This window comes from Microtus ochrogaster, chromosome 4, assembly GCF_000317375.1.
Source record: "Microtus ochrogaster isolate Prairie Vole_2 chromosome 4, MicOch1.0, whole genome shotgun sequence".
Classification (NCBI taxonomy): Eukaryota; Metazoa; Chordata; class Mammalia; order Rodentia; family Cricetidae; genus Microtus; species Microtus ochrogaster.
The window spans coordinates 48,400,246-48,415,522 of record NC_022011.1 but is presented as its reverse complement, the minus strand read 5'-3'; the positions used below and the strand labels follow the sequence as shown (position 1 = coordinate 48,415,522).

The window sequence follows — 15,277 nt, the reverse complement described above, 5'->3', positions numbered from 1 at the left end:
ATTCTCTCTCTCTCTCTCTCTCACACACACACACACACACACATTCTCTCTCTCTCTCTCTCTCTCTCTCACAGACACACACACATGCATGCATCCTCCCTCTCTCTCTCTCTCACACACACACATGCATGCATCCTCTCTCTCTCTCTCTCTCTCACACACACACACACACACACACACACACACACACACACACTCGTGCATCCTCCCCCCCACACACACACTTGGGCTGAGGAGATGCTCAGGGGCTAAGAGAATGTTCTGCTCCTTATAGAGGATCTGTGTTTGGTTCCCAGCACCCATGTCAGGTGGCTCACAACTGCCTGTAACGGCAGTTCCAGGGCATCTCGTGGCCTCTCCTGGCCTAAGCAGGCATCTGTACACGGTGCACAGACACACAGGCATAGGCACCAATGAAAAACAGCTCTGGCTTTGACGAGGGATGAGAGCCTGTGGGGTTTTGTTTTTGTTTTGTTTTTCACTCACTATTCACTGACCAACCCCTCCCATGTGCTGGCCCTGGGTCAAGACTGAAGACACAGTGGGGAAAGACAGAAAAGGTCCCACTGCAGTGGGCATGCAGCCAAGGGGAACGAAGAAAGTGGCACCCACCAGGGGGGCTCCAGCAGGGTCTTCAGTTAGGACTTAGTGTGTCTGAGATGCCCGTTGGTCCTTTCACGAACCCACCATCCCTCCAGCACCGTGCCAATGGAAAGGCTGGGGTACCACCATGCTCCCCTACCCCCTTGAATCAAACTCTGTGAATATGAACCCAGCATGCCCCCAACTGCACACTGTTCCTCCACTGCAACCCAGAGAGCGCCAAGTCTGCTTGGCAGTTCCAGGTATAGCCAGGGCCCTGCAGGAGCCTCCCTGTCAGCGACAGCCTCGTTAGTGTCTTCCCAAGCGGTCCATTTTTAATGCTCTTTGGCAAATGCATTCCTTTTCATTCTCCTTCTCCCTCTCCCTTCCCTTCCAACTTCCTTTTTGATATTTGCTTCCTCTTGGACGCCCCCCACACACCCTTTTATATTTTTTCGGTGACCTTTCCCGCCCCAGCAGGCAGTGAGCCAGAGTGTCTTTTTTCCCACCTTTCCTTCTCTTTAAAATTTAACAGTGTCTCCACTCCTCTCCCCCTCAGTCTGCTGCGGGCAGCTGCTGAAGGAAGCTGTGGCGGCCAAGTCAAGCTTAGGGGAGCTCATCCAGCCGTTCTTTGAAAAGAGGATGACAGGTAGGCCACACTTGCCGCTAACCGCCAGCCTCATGGCTCCAGGGCAGGTGCTCTGTCCACTGTGGGCATAGGCTGGGAAAAGGGGGGGCAGGCATTTGGGGATGCAGACGTGCCCCGGTTTGTGTGCAGCAAGCTTTCTTGGACCACCAGCCCCCAAATCATGACATGGAGACTCATTATTTATTATGAATGCTCAGCCTTAGCTTAGGCTGGTCTCGCTTCTTCTCCTTTTTTTCTGACTTAAATGAACCCAGTTCTCTTAATCTGTGTGCTGCTCTGAGGCTCGTTTACCTCATCTATTTGTGACTGTCCATCCTGCTTTTCTGCTTCCTCCGTGTCTGCCTGTCTGGCAGGCTCCCCAGCAGGCTGGCCCCCAGGGTGCTGGCCAGCTCCCTTTTTCTTTCTGCTCACCAGCCCCGCCTATCTCTCCTCTGCCTCACTATTGGCCATTCAGCTTTTTGTTAGACCAATCAGATGTCTTCAGCAAGCAAGATAAAACAGCAACACATCTTTACATAGTTAAACAAATGCAGTATAAACAAATGTACCACATCTTTACATAGTTAAACAATTATTCTGCAACACAAACAAATGAGACACATCTTACATAGTTAAATAACTATTCTATTCCACAACAGCTGTGGCTTGTTATTTTAGTGGCATCCACATCTGGTCCCAAGCCAGGTAAGTCACAGATGTGGTGGCTTGCCACTGGTGGTTTAGAACATTCTATTTCTTCCTATTAAGAAGGTTCACTTCTCACAGATGGCCCAGAGGAGGGCTTGCTAGGGAAGCAGGATCAGATAGCCTTTCCATGGACCTTGTGTCATTTACAGTCTGAAAACATTCTTGGATCTGAGTCTCCAGAAAGGGCACCTCTGGACTCCTCTGCTTCCTGAGGCCGGGGGTGTTGGGCAGCCTGAGAAATAGTGTGTACCTGCGATGCTTTCTGGCCTGGTTCAGATTCCAGTCATGTGGCCCCAAGAAACCCCCACATGCTTCTCAAAGGTCCAAGCATCTTGGCAGTGAGATAGAGAGAGGAATCTATGCACACAAGATTTTCATGACCATTGCCTGGACCATCAATACACAGCGTCCAGGAGGTGGAAAACAAGGGCAGCTGGACTGGGTCACAGCCCAGTTGGTAGAGCACCTGCCAGGCATGCATGAAGCTCTGGGTTGGATCCTCAGCACCACATGAACTGGGTATGGTGATGCCCACCTGAAATCCCAGCACTTGGGAGTTGGAGATTATTCTCAGCTATATAACAAGTTTAAGGTTAGCCTGGACTATGTGGGACTCTTCCTCAAAAAGAAAAAAATAATAACAATAGTATCAACAGTAGCAGCAAGCACAGTGACACCTGATGTGTGTTCATGAGTCCTGCCCCTGCTCTACACAGTGCCAGGCTCCACACTGCAGATTTGTGCACTGAATGAATGAACAGGATGTCAGAGCATGTAGCAGGTGGCCTTGGCTTTTGCTCTGTGCCATGCTTTTTGTGACTGTGTGAAAAACTAGCTCCCACCAGTGAGCACCTAGGAGAGCAGAGCTAAAGACAGTGACCAAGTCAAGGAACACAGCAAACAATCATGGACTTTGCAAGGGATGGACCCTTCCTGTAACATGTCCACATGCCCCTCCCCATATGAAGTTACAAAAAAAAAAGTAAGTATTTGAGTAGTTTCCAAGTTTGCATCTCTTGGGTTGTTTTATGAAGTGTGTTTTCTTGTGTATATAAGCTGAACAGCATACCCAGTTATCCACTGAAGGACTGCACCAAAAGTCATACCCATTAGCAATGACGTATGGAATGCTGCCCCTGTGTGCATGCCTCTGTCAGTGTGTGCCTGCCTCCTCTGTCTCTTTGCCACCTCTGGCTTGTCGCCAGCATGTTTGCCTGCTGTTGCTGATGTAGCAGACCTTGTTTATTTTATTATGGAGGTCAGAAATCCTGAACTGAATGAAGGGCTGTCCAGGACCTGCCTTCTTCTCGCAGCTCCTAGAGGCTTCCTATATTCCTCGGGCTGCTGGGTTCTTCTCCCTTTCTGAAGCCAAGCTGTGGAGAACATCTGTGTCCCGCTCTGTCCCTCTCTCTGTCTCTCTCTTCTGCTTTTCTACGTAGACTTACTCACTCTGTGAACCAGGCTGGCTTGAACTCACATAGATCTGCCTGCCTCTGCCTACTGAATGCTGAGATGAAAGACGTGTGCACCTCACCTGGCTATTCCTGGATTCTTAGAATAAGGACCAAAATAATGATTCACACAAATGTGCAGAAGTAAAAAGGAAGCTTCACTTAAAATCAAAGCAATAGTGCGGATCAGAAGCACCCTGTTGACTGAAAGGGACCCCAGGAGTGGCTGTTGTTCAGGGCTTTCTATTTATAGGGTTTCAGAGAGGGAGGAGTTTGGTTGTAAGGAGCCTAGTGAAGGCTGGTCTCTGTTTTGATGAATAGATTGTGTAAACCTTCCTTCCCATAATGCATCTGGTCTTAACCACACTCATTAGGCGTGGGCATAGATGCTAAATAGAGAACTTGCCCTAAAAATGTTCTTCAAGGACATAGCTTTTCTTACTACATATGCTCCTAAAACCAATCTAATCTGTCCCAACCCATAACCTGTAGTTGTTGGGTTGTGTTCAGGATTGAGTGGAAATGGGGTGTTATCAAGGGACCCACTAAGGAGAGGATACTGGTTAGATTTTGTCAGCTTAACCCAAACCTAGGCATACCTGGGAAGAGGGAACCTCAATTGAGAAGTTGCCTCCATCAGATTTGCCTGTGGCCATGTCTGTGGGCTCTTTCTTGATTGCTGATTCATGTGGGGGCCCACTGTGGGTGGTGCCATCCCTAGGCAGATGGGATTGGGCTGGAGAAGAAAGGTGGCTATGCAAGTCATGGGGAACAAGCCAGAAAGCAGCATTCCTCCATAGCCTCTGCTTCAGTTCCTGCCTCCATGACTTCCCTCTGCCCTGGCTTCCCCTCTATGATGGGCCATAACCTAGATGCCAAATAAACCCTTTCTTCCCCAAGTTTCTTTGGGTCATGATGTTTATCAAAGCAGCAGAAACCAAACTAGGAACAGGAGTAACTTGTTTCCATCATCTAAAGCAGGCATAGCTGCAGCTCGATACAGGCAGGAGTTCTTAAGGCTGCCTAACAGGTTGCTGAGTGCATTGTTTGGGGAGGGGGCAAGTGCATGCGTGGTCCAAGCCAAGCAGATGCTGAGGTTGTTAAGCTGTTCCTTATGCTTGCTGCCTCAAGGGTCCATTGGAGGCTGGGGGAATGTTATTCTGCCTACCAGAAAAATAAACTTTGCCGATCTGTTTTTAGTTGTGACCACCTTTCTGATTACAAGCGAGGTTGGTAAGGTTGAATATAATATAAGATAATTGTTCTGTGCATTTCAGTTTGTGTGAATTGCTGTGGCTTGCGTTTCTGTTAATAAAGCGCTGGGGATAGAACCCTAGCACTAGGCAAATACACTGCCCCATACCCTAGCCCCATTGTCAGCAGAGGTCTGGGCTGTGTGGTTACCCCGCTGCTTGCAAATGCCCTTTGCTTCGGTGTTGTTGGTTCTCCCACCAGGTCCTTACACCGACTGTATGCTTAGGTCACAGGTTAGTTTTGAAAATTTGGTATTGTTGCCGGAGAGCGTGACAGCTTGTCCCCACCCCTGACAGTGACAGTGGACGTGTCATTGTCACCCCGAAGGTGCTGTTCACTGCTTCTTTGTGGGGTCCTGAGGCACATGGCTCTCTAAATTTCTTCCTCTGCCTTTCTCACTGGGTGTGGATGCCAGGCATTTGGCTTACTCAAACATCTCTAAGGTGCAATTGGGAGCAATGGGGAGCCATTTCGTCTCAGGATGTCTGGCTCCTTCAGCCTCCACCCAGCCATGCTGAGGAGGCCCTTCTGAGGCCCAGCTGACAGACATGGCTCTCATCATGGCCTGGGGTCTTGTGACTATGGAAACAGGTGTGTGTTTTTCTGGACGGCTCCCTCCTTGGTGTTTTATCCCTCCACACCTCTGTGTTTATTTAGACAATACACCACCAAGCCGTTCATGTTTCCTACAAATTAACGACCCAACAACCACCACTCCCAGACCTTCACAACAGAAGCGATGCATTCCGTCCGTCTTGTCTCATAGCATAGCAAGAGGTGCATTTACATAACATCCCCACCCAGGGCCTCATTAGTGGACTTGGGAGAATCTGCCAAGCCAGTCTGAGTGCCGACCTTGGAGAGGGGACACACGCACTGTGTGGAGGGGCCACTTCCCAAACTCTGGGGCAGGAGGGGCTCCAATGATGCTCCACAGTTGTGTTTTGAGGGGAAGGTGAGGTGGAACAGAGGCCGGCCAGACCGTCCACAGCCATGCCTGCTTCCTGGGGGAGGCTGTCTGAGGAGCGGTGATGTCTGTGATTGGAGAGTGCCCTAGTCCCCAGGTGTGTTGACACTCAGGTGTGAGGACTGTTCCCGAATCCTGACCCTGTGATGGTTAGTGTTCTCTGTCAACCTGACCTACAGCCGTTACCTAGGAGACGAGCCTGGAGGCACACACCTGTGCAGGATTGTATTAATTATGGGAACTAATGCAGGAAAACCCAGCTTGCCTGTGCGCAGGAGCGTTCCCCAGCAGGGATCCTGGACTGTGGAAGTGGAGGACGGGAGCCGAGCAGCAGCCTGCATTCATAGCTCTCTGCTTCCCGGTTGTAGCTGCGCTGCAACCAGCTGCGTCTTAGTCAGGGTGACGATTGCTGTGATGAAAAACCTGACCAGAGCAACTTGGAGAGGAAAGGGTTTATTTGGCTTACACTTCCACATTACTGTTCACCACTGAAGGAAGTCAGGACAGGAACTCACACAGGGCAGGAACCCAGAGGCAGGAGCTGAGGCAGAGGCCATGGAGGGGTGTTGCTTACTGGCTTGCTCAGACTGATTTCTTATAGATCCCAGGACCACCAGCTCAGGAGTGGTTCCACCCACAATGGGCTGGGCCCTCCCCATCAATCACTGATTGAGAAAATGCCCTACCACCAGATCTTATGGAGGCATCTTCTCAACTGAGGTTCCCTCCTTTCAGATGACTCTAGCTTGTCCTTGGAGAGGGGACACACGCACTGTGTGGAGGGGCCACTTCCCAAACTCTGGGGCAGGAGGGGCTCCAATGATGCTCCACAGTTGTGTTTTGAGGGGAAGGTGAGGTGGAACAGAGGCCGGCCAGACCGTCCACAGCCATGCCTGCTTCCTGGAGGAGGAAGTAGCAAGCTACTTCAGGCTCACACAGCCTAGACTTTCCCACCAGGATAGGCTGTACTTTCACCTGTGAGTCAGAATAAGCCATTTCCTTTGTGAGTTGATCTTGTTAGTATTTTATCATAGCAACAGAAACGGAAACGGAGGCAGAGCCTGTGAAAAGACAGTCCCCAGAGCAGCAGGGAAACACCATCAGCTGGAACTAGCAAGGGGAGATGCAGTTGGGATCTGAAGTCACAGTCCTCCCCGCCTGGGAAAGTCACCCAAAATGTTCACATCCTGATGGTGGGCCTGGGAGATAGACTCTCAGACCCTGCCCAGGACAAACCTTGGTTTGGCAAAGGCAACAGTGGAAGGCGGATGCTCAGAAGGACCCCCCTGAAAGAAGCCGTGCCATGTCTTTTACACCCGATGTCAGAAGGTCCTCTTGGATGCTAAAGGACAAGTTGGTAAACTCTGTCACACTTTTGAAATTCAGAAGGAGACCACACAACCACAGCTGTTCCTGTTACTTACAGTGTGTGTGTGTGTGTGTGTCTGTGTGTATGGATAGATCTTGTGTGTGCATGTGTGTATATGTGTGTATGTATGTATGAGTATGTGGGTATGTCTCTCTGTGTCTGTGTGCATGTATATGTTTGTGTTATGTGTGTATATGTGTGCTCGTGTGTGTGTGTGTGTGTGTGTGTGTGTGTGTGTGTGTACATGGGAGTCTATTCAGGCATCTCAGATGCCCCTCTTCAGATTCCCACACGTATTCTAGTACCTTCGCCCTGAGTGCCAACAGCAGTCTTAGGAATGTGGATATACCAAATACCTGCAAGGGACAGAGGGTTTGGCTAACTAGGCAGAGAGGGTTATAAAAACAGAATCAAGGGGGGGGGGCATCAAAAAATGTGTCACGTGCCTGTAACCACAGCACGTTGAGGGCAAAGAGAGATCAAGAGGTCAAGGTTATCCTCAGCTGCAAAGCTTTAGGTTTGGGTTTTGATGGGTTTTGTTTGTTTGTGTGTTGTTGTTGTTGTGGGAGTATTTTGTTTGTTTCTTGTTCTTTGAGACAGGGTGTAGTCCAGTCTCTGTATAGCCCTGGCTGTTCTGGAACTCACTGTGTAGACCAGGCTGGCCTTGAACTCAGAGATCCACCTGCCTCTGTCTTCTGAGTGCTGGGATTAAAGGTGTGCACCACCGCTGCCTGGTTTATAGCTTAAGCTTGAAGCCAGCCTGAGCTACATGAAAACCTGTATCAAATAAAATAAAGAGAGTAAAAAGCACAGAGAGACACAACTGTGGTCCAGAAGCCCCTGGGACCTCTGAGCTGGTTGCTGTCACTGCCACGTGGCCACCCATCATGGAAACTTCATCCCAAATCAGTCACCTCAGACTCATCTGGGAACCCCTAAGTCCGCTGTAAACCCTCGGCTCGCCCATGCTACTGTTGCTGACCTCCTGGTCACCTTTCTCACAGATAAGCCCTCCCTGCTGTGGCAGGCTCAGGTCCTGTCCTGTCTCCTCTCCCTGTGCATGCCCCAGAGCCTCAGAGCTCTGTGTCCCTGCCACCCTTGCAGTCCTGTCACCTGCTCAGCCTGGTGGATCCATATGTCATCTTTCCCCCCATGGAGCCCCTTCCTCTGGAGTCCCCCAATGGACCTCATGATGTTCTGTCCCAGCTGTGACCTTTGTGGACTTGGTGATGTTCTCTTTCTGTCCTCACAGATGCTGCCAACACCTCTTTCCTCTCAAATCAGTAGCAAAATTAATACCCGGACTGTTCACTCCCCATCTTTCTATGTTTTCTGGCCAAAGGACCCCAGGGCCCCATATTGGCTCGTCTTCAATCTCTCAGTCCCAGCTCTAGGCAACAGCACCACAGAGAGAGGGCCAGTGGGACACTTACTCTGTGCCCCGGACTTTGAAATGTATAGGTCTGACCTCCCAAACTCCTTCTGACTTGAGCTTCAGTACACACAACGACTCTATCCCCCACGTTCCATGTGAGCCATTCTGTAGGCAGGCAGCCTTCCGTACAGCCCACAGGGCCTGGTCTGACAGCCAGGCTCTAGCTTCAGGTATGTTTTTGCCTGGGTAAGAAATGAGTAAAAAGGATTCCAGACTCTTGGAAAGGTGAGTTTGCCAGCATTTCTGATCAGCACTGCCAGCCTCCTTTGCCTCTGTGGAAGCCCACAGTGCTCGCCAAGGTTCTGTCCCAAAAACCAAGCAAGGGGCTACGAGGTCTCCGTGTGTGATTGCAATGATGGTGTCTCCAAGTGGTGTCATGTGTGGCTCCTTCCCCTGGCTTCAGTTCTCCCAAAAGTGTCTGTGGACTTTCTGAGTTTCAGAGACCCAGAGCTTCCTCGGGAAAGTGGCCATTGTGACTTTGTCTTCCAAATATCTGGTTTTCTCACTTTGCTTGGCTGTGCTGACTCACCTGGTTGGAAAACATGCATTGCAGGAGAGCGGGCTCTTGTTCCATCCCAGCCGCCCGGCTAGCTTACACCTGAAATAACCACACAGAAACTGTATTCATTTAAACATTGCTTGGCCATTAGCTCTAACTTCTTATTGGCTAACTCTTACATCTTAATTTTACCCATTTCTGTTAATCTGTGTATCGCCATGTGACTGTGGCTTACCGGCAAGATTCTAACCAGTGTCCATCTCAGGCAGAAGATCCATGGCATCTCCCACTCTGCCCTTCTTCCCAGCATTCAGTTCTGTCTTCTCTGCCCACCTAAGTTCTGCCCTATCAGGCCAAGCAGTTTCTTTATTGATTAACCAGTGAAGGCAACACATAAACAAAAGGACCTCAAATGTGTGCTGTCGTTTAGGGAGCTAGAGTTCATTTACAGATGTGGTCCCCTTGGTGACTGACTCACTGGCACCACGCCTTGGTTCAGGAGGGTGGTGTCTGCCCCTGATCTGGTCATTGGTCTCATCCTTGGATATTGCTTGAGTTTTCAATAGCGGAGAATTAGAAACAGCCGAAGGGCAGGGGTCTGGTGGCGCATGCCTCTGATCCCAGCACCCAGGAAGTAGAGGCAGGTGAATCTCTGAGAGTTCCAGGCCAGCCAGGGCTACACAGGGAGACTGTCTCAAAAAATCACAAAACACCAACAAAACCCAGCCAAAGGCCTAGCTTATCTTTGCTTTAAATATCGTGAGCTGTCCACAGCAGGCTTGGTCCCATCAGGACCCTGCCTGCAAGGACCCATCTCTTCAGTGGGGCTTTTTGGAACTGGGTTCTAGCTTTTCCCGCTCCGGTCTCTCCACGAGTGGAGAGTCATCCACCACGGCTCTGCCTAGTTGGCTCTTGGCACCCTTGCAATGGACTCCCGATTCACCTGTCTGACAACCAGCAGTTAGAGCAGGAAGGCGCACATTCCTTGGGGCATCCTAGGCATGCGCCTACTTCCAGGGGAAACTATAGCTGTTTAATTGGCATAATAAAAACGACAGTTCTGGTGTGTTTTGGAAAAGATCCTTACCTGGAGTTAGCAGCATTTCTTCCCACACAGCCTCAATTTCCTAAACATGTCTGCCTAGTAAGGTCCCTTGAGGTCTCATAAAATCTCAACAGAGGTGGGAGGTCTGAGGGAGATTCGAGACCCTCACTTGAACAATCACCTAGCAAAACTAGCTAGCGTAACTCAAGCCATGCAGCCCAAACTGGGCCGATTACAGCAATTCGGAGAGCGTTCTGCGAGTCCGGGTCCCAGGAGGCCGCCTACATCAGAGCCTAGTTGCAATGCCTCGTTTTGTTTAAAATGGGGAATTAATATTCTCATTGCTAAATGCACACGAAAGAGTCGACAATAGGCTGCTCTCCCCTTTTGTTTAAAACTTGCAAAGAGCTGCGGAGTTGAAAGACCATGCAAAGCCCCCCGTCTGAGGAGGCAAGAGGAAGCCGATCCTTGTTTGGAGCCTGTGCTAGCTGCGAGCTGCCTTCCCGCCGAGGGGAGACCCTAGGGGACCTCTGCCCGCTACCAGCAGCCTTCCGGTGTGGTGTGTTTGTAGGCGCTGAAGACAGCGCAGGCCTCTCTAAATAATTTACCAGTTGATTAATAGACTCACAGGGGTATAATTAGCGGAGGAGAGACAGCGGGCACAGTAACCGGTACACGCTTGGGGGAACAGCCAGCCTTTATTTTTCTACAGAAATTTTCTAGGGTGCTGGGCGTTTGAAGCTAAGTTGGGAAGAGCTCAGCGCCTCTTCTCTTTTGAAGTGGAAATAGGACAGTTTGAATCCGTCGAGTTTAATTTTTCACAAGCTTTAGGGGCCCCGCAGAGTAACTTCCTTTTTACTATTGAAAAAAAAAACCACGTTTTTCTTTCATTTTTCTACGCGTGCACACCCACCCACCCCTGCGCATACACACACACACACACACACACACACACACACACACACACACGCACGCAGTCCAAGCGGTAAGCCCTAAACACATTAATTTACTTTTCTATCAACGTGGGTTGTCCTCACTCTGCCTCCCCCAGTATGTCGATGCCTGTCCCCCAGAGCCTCATCCCAGCCAGAGGCCCGCTGGAGGGTGGCCTGAAGGTGGATTAATGGATGCCCCCTGTAATGTATGCATTCTCCAGGATCCCTCACCTCTGCCTGACAATGCTTTTGAAGTAGCTCCCTTTTTCAAATCAAACTTTGGACTTCTCCACTGGGACTGCTACAAAGACTTCCGTATGGAAACAAGGTAACAGTCTTCCTTCTGGCCCAGCAGGGAGCGGCGGCCGGGCTAGCCAAACAGGCCACTGGCATAAAACTACTCTTTGCATTTTGAGGGTCCAAGGGCCCATTAATGAGGGTGCATATAGCAAGGGGGTCAGTGCACGCGTGTGTCCCCAGTCCTCCATCAACAGGTTTGTGCCTCTTGGAAGCCTAGCTGCTCATTTGTCTTCACGAGGCTTTTCATTTCCGAAACTCAAGTCCAAATGGATCAAAGACCTCAACATAAAGCCAGCTACGCTGAACCCCATAGGAGAGAAAGTGGGAAGAACACTTGAACGCATTGGCACAGGATACCGCTTCTTAAATAGAACCCCAGCAGCACAGACACCGAGAGAAACAATTAATAAATGGGACCTCCTGAAACTGAGAAGCTTCTGTAAAGCAAAGGACATGGTCAACAAGACAAAAGGACAGCCTACAGAATGGGAAAAGATCTTCACCAACCCCGCATCAGACAGAGGTCTGATCTCCAAAATATACAGAGAACTCAAGAAATTTGTCATCAAAAGAACAAATAATCCAATTTTAAAAATGGGGTACAGGAGCTGGAGAGATGGCTCAGAGGTTAGGAGAACTGACTGCTGTTCTAGAGGTCCTGAGTTCAATTCCCAGCAACCACATGATGGCTCACACCCATCTATAATGAGATCTGGTGCCCAGAACACTATATACATAATAAATAAATTTTTAAAAAAATGGGGTACAGACCTAACAGAGAACTCTCAGAAGACGAATCTAAAATGGCTGAAAGACACACTGTCTTTCTACGTGATCAAAATGACATCCAGAAAGGGGCATTGCCTTGGCACCACGAGCCATGAAATTTTCTGTTCAGTAACTAGTCTGGTGGGGGAAACTGAGACAGCAGAAGTTTCTCCCTTCATGGATTCAAGCTGGAGCAGGAAACCAGGCAACCCGCTCCTCCCTGCTGCTTGGCGCCCGCCACAGACTTCCTGCAGCCTCCAAGCATTTACTGCGCATCGGGTATCCAGTCAATAACAAAATAAATCCAGAAGTGCAAAGTGTCCTGCTACCCAGAGTGTCTGGAGGCATCTTCCTCTCCGGGGGCAGCCAAAGAGGCCTCAGAGAAAAATGGAAGTGCAGAGCACTCAGCTGTGAAATTGTCCTCGACAGGTTGTCCCCGGAAGCCCAGCCTGCTTCTCCAGGCAGGAGGTCCCCAGTGTGCCATCTGGGCAGCCCTTGGCATGGCTGGCATTGCAGTCAAGCCCATCTCAGGCTTTCCCAAAGGCAGGAGTGGTTGGAAGCCCCTTTTCCTCTGGGAGTGTCCTCAATTAATGGGAGCAACATTGCGTCTTTCTCAAGTGGGGTCTGCTGAAGTCTGGGGTGCAGTGAAGAGGGCCACCTCCCCACCATGGCCTTTTGTGCCTCTTTACCTACAAATCCAGCTGCGGGGGGGGGGGGATGGGAGTTGAGAGGACATGTAAGGAGAGCTCATTGTCCAGCCAGTGCTGGAGCCTCCCTGCGTGGGGGACCCTGGTGTAACCCTGCTGGATACAGCCTGCGGCTTCACACCTGTCTGCATCACTCTGAGTGCCAGTAAGGCAGGAAGGGGCAGGGGGTGACGGAAGACGCTGAGTACAGAGGGCCCAGGCCAGGTGGGGAACAGAGAAGAGGAAGTGTCTGCCCTCGTCTCCAGGCAGCACAGCCTGTGTGTGGGGATCCAGGGCTGGGAGTGAGGAGGAAGGGCTTCATCCCCCTTGCCCCGGCCCTGGACCCTGACTGAATCCTCCCAGCCAGTCGAGCGTGACTGGGTTACTGGGAGGTAAAAAGGACCCCGACCCTTAGCATTTCCCTGTCTGCCTGTGCTCTTCTCTGCAGTGGGGCTGGGTGGGCTCTTCCTCAGTGCCCGATACCAACAGGCTCATGAGGACAGAGCAGTGGGTATCTGTGAACAGCAGGGTAGGCAGATGACCGACGCCCCAGACCCTTGTGCCATGGACAATACCAAGACTGACCTGCTGACCCTCACACTGCCTCCTGCCCTCTGCTGCCTGTTTCTGTGTAAGTGAGAAAGAACAGAAAGGTGACTGCCTGTGGGAGGTGCCGGAGAGGCCACCTACCATCAGTCTGGACCGCAGACACCCTGGTTATTAGGACAGCAGAACCATGCCAGCTGAGTTCCCATCTGCCACGCAAGTTCAACTGTGTGGCCTTGGGCAAGCCGCTCGCCCTCTCAGGCCTCAGCTTCCTTGCCTGTAAGGTGATTGTCTACAGCTTCATCAGCTTGCTTTGTGTGCGAGTCCATCAATGGCATGCCAGGTACAGGGACCAGTGAGATGCCTCGGGAGAAAAAGGCACCTGAGTCTGGTCTCTGGAGCCCACATGGCGAAGGCAGAGAACTGGCTCGAACAACTTGTCCTCTGCCCGCCACACACGTGCTGTGGCGGTAAATGTAGTTGAGACAATAGCAACAACAGCATCCAGGTGCAGAGCACACACAATGCTTACTCGTTACCCTGCTTCAGTGATGGCAGTCATGGCTGTTGTGCTGGTGTGAATACAGATGCACTGGATGTATATGTATATGTTACGTGAGTGTTTGGATGCGCCCGCACCTCTGGAGGCCAGAAGTCCATGTTGAGTGGCTTCCTCGATCGCTCTCTACCCGATTCTTTGAGTCACCGTCTCTCTCTGAACTTGACCCTTAACGGTTAGGCTAGACGGGCTGGCTAGCAGGCCCCAGGGATCCTCTGGCCACACCTCCTCAGGGCTGGACTATCAGGAGTGTGCCTCCACTCCCCCTTTCATGTGAGTCCTGGGATTCGAACTCAGGTCCTCATGCTTATGCAGCAAGCTCTTTACCCCCCCACACACACACACACACATACACACAAGCCTTCTATCCAGCCTCCATGTATACTTTTTGGAAATCTTGTTCTTTTTCTGTGACAGCCACCTGTTTTGGATGCCTGGTCTCCATAGTAACTAGGAGCAGCCATAACTCTGGTACCCAGTGGTCTGTTGTAGTGTGACAAGCTGGCCTACTATGTCATAAAATGGAGGCAAATTTATAACGATTTTGACTTAGCATGCTGATTTGGAATAGGGCCCTAGGGAGGCCTTGCTTCCACTCTGCCCTGATGTGGGGTTAGTAACATGTGAATTCCTGCAGATTGTGGGCTGGTCCTCAGAGTCTTGCATCTGACTCTTCTCCTCTTGGGCCTCTTCCCCATGCCTCTGCTGGGGCTAGCAAGTCCAATCCAGATTCCCCATCTCTGTGCCTTGTGCTTTGGATAAGCTTGGGCTAGCTAGGGCTAGCGAGGCATACCCCCCCCCCCGTAGTCCTCATGTGACTGGCTTGGTTTCTTCCCACATATACTATCTGCAGGTTCCCACAGCCTTCCTATGCTGTGACTGCCTTCCCCTAGCTCAGTGTGGAGACGGGCACAGTGCAGGTTTCCTGGTCTCACCCATGTAGAATTCTTCTCCTAAAGGCATTGACAGAGCACAGAACTTGACTGAGCTTAGATTGACTATATACCCTTCCAAGCTCTGCCGTCCTTCATCTCTGCAGCTCCAGGCAAGTAGCCTCCTCCTGCTAGGCTTCAGTTCACTGTCTGAGGCCCTGCTGTCACTGTGCTCACAGCATTGTCATCACGATGACATGAATTAATACTTGAATTAAAATGAGCACACATGCTCAGACCAGCCCTGGCTCAGCAAAGGACCTAGAGCACACCTCCACCCACTGGGGTCCGTCTCCATCCCGACCGCAGGGCTCACCACCTGGGTTTCTGCTCCCACACCATGGCTGGCTGTCTTCCCACAGATCACCAGGGCAACAGCATCCGAGATGCCTGTGAGATGTAAGAGGAATGAGCTGCTTCCGAGCTGCACGCTCAAGATGGAAGGAATCGACTTCCTGGACTCTGATCTTCCCTCGCTAGGCACATCACACCTTCAGCCAGTTCACGCACACACGCATGCATGCACACACATGCACACATACACACACGCGCACACACATACACACATATACATACATACGCACGTGCACACACACGCATGCACACACATGCA

General features: G+C 50.9%; 1 protein-coding gene across 2 annotated transcripts in view; it reads left to right on the top strand.

The window, feature by feature from the left end:
- Ak8 (adenylate kinase 8) overlaps positions 1-15,277 on the top strand; it is a 120,213-nt gene that overhangs the window by 45,628 nt on the left and 59,308 nt on the right. For both annotated transcript variants that reach the window (XM_005346183.2, XM_026778594.1), the window contains one exon: positions 1,142-1,231. In XM_005346183.2, coding sequence (XP_005346240.1) covers positions 1,142-1,231 — 90 coding nt within the window. The remainder of the gene's footprint in view (positions 1-1,141; positions 1,232-15,277) is intronic.